Below are 8,229 nucleotides of genomic sequence, written 5' to 3' on the forward strand. Positions count from 1 at the left end.
ATACTCTTGACAACGTTGCTTTTGCGGAGTATTTCCTTCTTGCTGTTGATACTCTTGACAACGTTGCTTTTGCGGAGTAATTCCTCGTTGCTGTTGATTTTGATACTCTTGACAACGTTGCTTTTGCGGAGTAATTCCTCGTTGCTGTTGATTTTGATACTCTTGACAACGTTGCTTTTGCGGAGTAATTCCTCGTTGCTGTTGATTTTGATACTCTTGACAACGTTGCTTTTGCGGAGTAATTCCTCGTTGCTGTTGATTTTGATAATCTTGACAACGTTGCTTTTGCGGAGTATTTCCTTGTTGCTGTTGATACTCTTGACAACGTTGCATTTGCGGAGTAATTCCTCGTTGCTGTTGATTTTGACACTTTTGACAACGTTGCTTTTGCGGACTATTTCCTTGTAGCTCTTGATTTTGATACTCTTGACAACGTTGCGTTTGTGGAGTATTTCCTTGTAGCTGTTGATTTTGATAATCTTGACAACGTTGCTTTTGCGGAGTATTTCCTTGTTGCTCTTGATACTCTTGACAACGCTGCTTTTGCGGAGTAATTCCTCGTTGCTGTTGATTTTGATACTCTTGAAAACGTTGCTTTTGCGGAGTATTTCCTTGTAGCTCTTGATTTTGATACTCTTGACAACGTTGCTTTTGCGGAGTATTTCCTTGTAGCTCTTGATTTTGATAATCTTGACAACGTTGCTTTTGCGGAGTAATTTCTCGTTGCTGTTGATTTTGATACTCTTGACAACGTTGCTTTTGCGGAGTATTTCCTTGTTGCTGTTGATACTCTTGACAACGTTGCTTTTGCGGGGTATTTCCTTGTTGCTGTTGATACTCTTGACAACGTTGCGTTTGCGGAGTATTTCCTTGTAGTTGTTGATTTTGATAATCTTGACAACGTTGCTTTTGCGGAGTATTTCCTTGTTGCTGTTGATACTCTGGACAACGTTGCTTTTGCGGAGTAATTCCTCGTTGATGTTGATTTTGATACTCTTGAAAACGTTGCTTTTGCGGAGTATTTCCTTGTAGCTCTTGATTTTGATACTCTTGACAACGTTGCTTTTGTGGAGTATTTCCTTGTAGCTCTTGATTTTGATAATCTTGACAACGTTGCTTTTGCGGAGTAATTCCTCGTTGCTGTTGATTTTGATACTCTTGACAACGTTGCTTTTGCGGAGTATTTCCTTATGTTAAATAAATAATTTTTACAAAATTGAAATTCACAAATTTATGAACAATAGGGCCATTTCTTATCCAATAATATTAGTTCCAACACTAAATCATCTCCAAGTGTGGACTATGCCGGTCTATCACATTGAAATACGAGTGATATAATCGGGGGTTTGAATACCGAGAGAGGTAAGGGACATTATTGCTGTTTTTGGGAATTTCAGCTCACAGATAGATAGGTAAGACACCTATGACCTCCTGTTGCTTTTGCGGAGTATTCCCTTGTTGTTGATACTCTTGACAACGTTGCTTTTGCGGAGTACTTCTTTGTTGCTGCTGATTTTGATATTCTTGACAGCGTTGTTTTTGCGGAGTATTTAATTGTTGCTGTTGATTTTGATGATACTCTTGACAACGTTGTTCTTGCTGAGTGTTCTGTTGTTGATACTCTTGACAGCCTTGTTTTTGCGGAGTATTTCTTTGTTGCTTTTGATTTTCTTGACACTCTTGGTGCTGTGTGTTCTGTTCATGTTGATTTGTTCCATGTCCTCCCCACCTCGATCTAGATCCAGTCGTTCTGTCCGATGCTTCTCTCATCGTGCAATATTTGATTGAAGCAACATACTGGGCGCCTAGGGGCTACTCCAGACTGAGGTTGAAAAACGCTTTCAGCATTAACAAATTAAATAACGAGTGATATATCGGGAGTTTGAATACCGAGAGAGGTAAGGGACATTATTGCTGTTTTTGGGAATTTCAGCTCACAGATAGATAGGTAAGACACCTATGACCTCCTCGTGCAATATTTCAAAATCTCGTTCCTACGGGCTTCTCTTTCAGCTTCTTCATCTATGTTGTTAGGTTGCTGGTTGTTTGTTTGGTGAGGAACACAAGGGTTTGTTTTTCTATTAGACTTATTCGGTCTACGGCCTGGTTTAGGGATGTTCTTACAAGGGTCAGTTCTGCAAGGGTTTTCTTCTCGACAAGGGATTTCTGGATTTTGAACATTTTTCAAAGACCAAGAATTTCCTAACCGGTTTTCCCAGTCGGGTGGTAAAATGAGACACCTTTTATGCTCTCTTGTTTTAGAGTTATTTTCCTTGCTGCTTGGATTAGGTCTGGGACCATTGCAAGACTTCTTTTGAGTTCTTTTATTCGACTCGTGTGTTCTTTTGTTTGCTTTGTCTCTTTTATTGTTCGGTTTATCAACGGGAATAAAACAAGGTGTTCTCTCATGTTTATTATTACACGGACTAGGTGGTTTAACATTTCTCTCGTCGGGTTTGTGGCAAGGTTTACAAGGTTTAACAGGTCTTCTATGATCTGATTTAACATTTTTGTCAATGGGATCTGTAATGAAAAAAAAATGGTTTTATAATTGGAGTTAGCGAATTCTTTTGAATTGTACTATCCCAATTTTACTTGACATCAAAAGCAAGCTTTGGAGACACTTTATGAACAATAGGGCCATGTCTTATCCAATAATCTTGATTCCAACACAAAATCATCTCCAAGTGTGGACTATGCCGGTCTATCACATCGAAATACAAGTGATATATCGGGGGTTTGAATACCGAGAGAGGTAAGGGACATTATTGCTGTTTTTGGGAATTTCAGCTCACATATAGATAGGTAAGAGTAAGACACCTATGACCTCCAAGGGTCAGGTTATAGGCCTCTAAAGTGGCCCCTAGACGTCAATATATTGAACTTCAGAGGTTTTATGTCAAACATAATGACAGTATATTGGATTACATGATGGAAAAATTTGATTGAAGCAACATACTGGGCGCCTAGGGGCTACTCCAGACTGAGGTTGAAAAACGCTTTCAGCATTAACAAATTAAATAAGTCAGGTCAAAATATTATTACAGCCCAAACTTGGAAAAATTCAAACCTCGTTTCTTTTAATATTGATTAAATTAATGTATGATGTTTGTATTATACACTCTCGTAGTCGTATTTTTACTATTGAACTTTTTTTCTTTACCTTACCCACGTAAGAATTGTTCTAGCAATCATTCATACTTGTTAAAGGAAAACTTCCTTGGAAACAACATTTCCTGCATGGATACGAAAAAGCTTGGAAGTGACTGAAATACCAATATAAATTGAGGTTCTTTAAAATCCCGAGTTCTTATTGAATGACAGAGTGAAGTCAACATTTCCTGACAGAACTCTGTGAGATCCGTACACCAATTAGATCATTGCGATATCGTATGATGGGATTTCTAGTCACTTTAAGTTCAATAATAAAATATACGTACCAGGAAAGTCGTATTTTTACGAGCGCTTGTAGACGCAATAAAAAAGATCTTTTTAGCTAAATCCCCCTTACAGGTGAGCTATTCATTTCATGAGGGTAAATCTATCTAGTCACTATAAAAAAAAAGGTACAAAAATACGACTTTCCCTATGTCTCACCCTTGCTACCTTAGAACATAAACCTGAGCAATTCCACCCTGATACATTCACTCTCAGCTGTTACACTCATCAAAGTTAGTATGTCCCGTACTCTTGGCGTGTTGTGTAGCTTCTACCTGTCCAGTGATACAAAAATACGACTTTCCCTATGTCTTACCCTTACTACCTTAGAACATAAACCTGAGCAATTCCATCCTGATACATTCACTCTCAGCTGTTACACTCATCAAAGTTAGTATGTCCCGTACTCTTGGCGTGTTGTGTAGCTTCTACCTGTCCAGTGAGTGTTCTGTTGCAATCCAAACACTTCAGACGAAACCTCTGTACATCTGTGTATTGTTTGGATTGTTTCAATTCCACTGCCAGACGCTCCGCATCCTTGTAGATCGACTCGTTGGATGTCGGGAATATGGTTTGGATGTCACCGCTCATCTATGGAATGATAGAGAGGAAAGTAGTGAGTATTCTCGACATCTTGGGAAAGACAGAAGGACAGCCCTTCGGCCTTCATCCTTTCTCGGGTACCACAAGGGACAATATATTTTCCAAAATCTAATTTAAATCATGATTTCTTTGCGGTGAAGCTGAGAGCTTCTACACACTTTTAGTGGATATCATATAACATTACAAAGAGCCCCCTTCACAAATTCAGAGCCTCCTTGACTAATTCTGTCATTTCTGTGATTATTATTTCTTTACTCTGGTAATGTAGCAACTGGTCGCTACTAGATTAAAGTAGCTACTCACTTGTCCCCACGAGGCTGAGTGCACCCCCAAGTACTACAGAGCGGAAAAAAAATTCGACCCCGCTGGAATCGAACCGGGGACCTCCGGCGTTCACTACTTACATCAGATGGTTCCCAATAGAGTGGATCATAATGTATGCCGTCGAATATCAAATACACGCGATGTGGAAAGCCCTTGTACTACAAGAGAAATGTTTTAGTACTTCCTCTTGTTTCTTACATGATTCTGTGAAGTCTTTTGTTTTAGGATCGCACGAGGTGTTACTTGAATCAGAGTAAAGGTTATTCTTCAAGTCCGAGCATAGTCGTTTGATCAAATCACACGCACCCGTTTTCTGGACTCCAGTTTTCTTTCCACTATATTCGAATCCCCTCTCTTTGTTCGCCGGATCATTACCCGTCACATCATCCATTACAGTATTATCACATTTGCTAAGCACGGCTAGTAATCCATTGGTATTGGAGATGGTGATAGCGTACTTCTTGTTACACTTGGGATCAGTGTTATTGATAATCTGGTTCATCGTATCTATCACGGCTATCTCCATACCGTAGAAGTTTGCCAGAATAGAAAGCTCAATGGCACCGCCCCAAGATTCGGCCTTCTGAATCCACGTTACATACTCTGAGTTTGGTTTACCTGGGGAAGAGAAGGAAATTGATTATTTTTCATTCAACGAACGAAGCAAAATTAAAGTTTTAACTGAAGGAACGAAGCTTCCAAGTTTCAAATTGAAGATATCAAAATAGTTTCACCGCTGTTTTTATTTTGTAGCAATGAAACAGTTGTTAAGTGACACAAGTGGTCTGTGTCGTAGCATGTCCATCCCGTAGTATGACCCTTATCAGGTGGGCAATAAGAGACACAATACTTCTTGAGTCTAAAGAATGAACAATTCAATTTTACACCAATCTAAAGATAAACTTTTGAATTCAATTTTACACCAATAATGCTTCATTTCATTTCAAAATTTTCCAATTCATCAAATTTTCATTGATAGTTGCACCGCTGTTTTTATTTTGTAGCAATGAAACAAAATTGTTAAGTGACACAAGTGGTCTGTGTCGTAGCATGTCTATCCCGTAGTATGACCCTTATCAGGTGGGCAATAAGAGACACAATACTTCTTGAGACTCTAAACTTCTAAAGTCTAAAGAATGGACAGTTCAATTTTACTCCAATCTAAAGAGAAACTTTTGAATTCAATTTTACACCAATAATGCTTCATTTTATTTCAAAATTTTTCAATTCATCAAATTTTCATTTCGCCATGTCTTACAAAATTAGCACGTGTAACCAAATGTAATGACAAGCACCTAAATACAACTCAAACATCTAAAGAATGGACAGTTCAATTTTACTCTAATTTGAATTCAATTTTACACCAATAATGCTTCATTTTATTTCAAAATTTTCCAATTCATCAAATTTTCATTTCGCCATGTCTTATAAAATTAGCACGTGTAACCAAATGTAATGACAAGCACCTAAATATAACTCTAACCAAATGTAATGACAAGCACCTAAATATAACTCTAACCAAATGTAATGACAAGCACCTAAATATAACTCAAACACACATTAAGTAAGCATATTAATTTGACACATAAAACACATTGGGGGGGGGATAATAGGAGGGTACAGAATAACAAACCGTATGGATAACGTAACAATAATTGGACTGCGCAAAGTTACCAAGTTATTTTAAAAGAGATAGGTGGGTGGGTGTTGAAAGTTCAGATTTGAATTGTAAGTATTTGTGAGCAAAATGATGCAAGTACGGTGTTACTAGCAAATTTACAATATTGTGATTTTGAGGACTGGAATTTGGCACCGAATTTAGGAATTTAGACTCAAAACATCCAGAACAAAGGTAGGTACGTGCCAACTTCAAGTCCAGATATCCACAACATTATTGTAAGTCAAGTGTGGTTGTTGACAAAGCAAAAATGTCATCTAATTCTCGGATCTCGTTAGTCATTAAATGTTGTACACATAGGATTTCAGGAGCTAGGTGCTACGCCTATCAAATGTAAAGTTCTTTAAGGAATAGCATTCAGATTTGAAGAAAATTTAGTTGACCTTACCACATTCATTCTGGAAATCTGTTATAAAAGACGAAACTTCAAATGAAGACACAAATCTCATCTGCCAAAAAGCGTATTCAACCTTCGTACTTCCCGCTTCACACACTTCTCGGTAAACACATCATACTTGTATCGAATATTATAATTCATGACATCAAAATCACCCCGACCCCCTGTCCCTGTCTCCTGACAGAAGCAATCTACCACGGGGGAATTCGAGTTGTCCGAATGAATACAGAAGTTCTGATCCATAGGCGCCAAGTTGTAGCATTCATTAATAGGCGCCCGGTTGCATCCCTGAGAGTCAATCTCCAACTCTTCAATAAACTTCATTCTGGAAATCTGTTATAAAAGAAGAAACTTCAAATGAAGACACAAATCTCATCTGCCAAAAAGCGTATTCAACCTTCGTACTTCCCGCTTCACACACTTCTCGGTAAACACATCATACTTGTATCGAATATTATAATTCATGACATCAAAATCACCCCGACCCCCTGTCCCTGTCTCCTGACAGAAGCAATCTACCACGGGGGAATTCGAGTTGTCCGAATGAATACAGAAGTTCTGATCCATAGGCGCCAAGTTGTAGCATTCATTAATAGGCGCCCGGTTGCATCCCTGAGAGTCAATCTCCAACTCTTCAATAAACTGATTCCTACAGTACTGCTGAGGAGTTGTCCCATCATTCCCATCAAAATACCTATCACACAAGTCATCTTTCCTGTCATCGAATTGGTTTGAGTTGCCACAATACTCATAGTTATCAATCTCTCGCTCACTCTCCCCAGACGGTATGTCGCACAGTTCACAGGGCTTCTTAGATCACCATCCTTTTGAGATTAGAACCTGTAAGCAAGAGAAGGAATTTTAAAGAAGGAAAGTAAGTATCACAAGTGTTGTTCCCCGCTAAATTAATATCTATATCCCCATCAAAATACCTATCACACAAGTCATCTCTCCTGTCATCGAATTGGTTTGAGTTGCCACAATACTCATAGTTATCAATCTCTCGCTCACTCTCCCCAGACGGTATGTCGCACAGTTCCGACCTGTCCTCACAAATCACACAGTTGTTATCCTGTGGCACAGATCTGTTCTGAGCTGCTATGGAGTTTCTGATTTCCTTCAGTTTAGCAGGGAGGGTGTGGATCTGCTCGGAATCCACGCACCGTCTGCACACCACAAACTTGAACTTTTCATTGTTCAAGTTCTTTTTTGAGTAGGGAGCTTGTTGATACTCCTGCCGTTGTTGAGGTTGTTTTTGAGTACACCGTTGATTTTGCTGATACTCTTGGCAATGTCTTTGTTGGTTAGCATTATGTCGAGTATACTGTTGATTCTCCTGATAGTCTTGGGACTGTTTATGCTGCTGATTTGCATTTTGTTGAGCATACTGTGGACTTGTCTGACACTCTTGACATTGTCTTTTATTTTGACTCTGTTGCTGCGACTTAATTAGCTTGGAACATGCCTGCTCTGTAAACGCTAAGTCACCGCCGCACCGGTCTGATTCCCGCCCGGGGCAAACTTAACCCTAAACATACGAAGTTCGTTCTCGGAACGGTTGGCTTCTCCTATCATGTCCTTCTCTCTTCAAATTCGGAATGATAGGACCTAGTTGTTCCAGTTCCCTCTATCATCTCTCTCTCTCTCTCTCTCTCTCTCTCTCTCTCTCTTCTCCTGTCCTCTTTGGACAGGTTTGGGTAGGGGGGGCTGGGAGAGAGAGAGAGAGAGAGAGAGAGAGAGAGAGAGAGAGAGAGAGAGAGAGAGAGAGGGGGAGAGAAGAGAGACGTGT

The 8,229-nt window shown here is 39.3% G+C and overlaps 1 protein-coding gene across 1 annotated transcript; it reads right to left on the reverse strand.

Moving 5' to 3' along the window:
- Positions 1-4: 4 nt before the first annotated feature.
- LOC103516493 (protein kinase 4-like) lies at positions 5-1,770 on the reverse strand (the record flags this gene model as incomplete). The annotated part of the gene is made up of 2 exons (XM_008481461.1): positions 1,429-1,770; positions 5-1,187 (listed from the first exon to the last, which is right to left on the reverse strand). Coding segments are annotated over exons 1-2 (1,525 nt in total), but the record flags the coding sequence as incomplete, so codon positions are not given.
- Positions 1,771-8,229: the final 6,459 nt, after the last annotated feature.

This window comes from Diaphorina citri, unplaced genomic scaffold (assembly GCF_000475195.1).
Source record: "Diaphorina citri unplaced genomic scaffold, Diaci psyllid genome assembly version 1.1 scaffold1580, whole genome shotgun sequence".
Lineage (NCBI taxonomy): Eukaryota > Metazoa > Arthropoda > Insecta > Hemiptera > Psyllidae > Diaphorina > Diaphorina citri.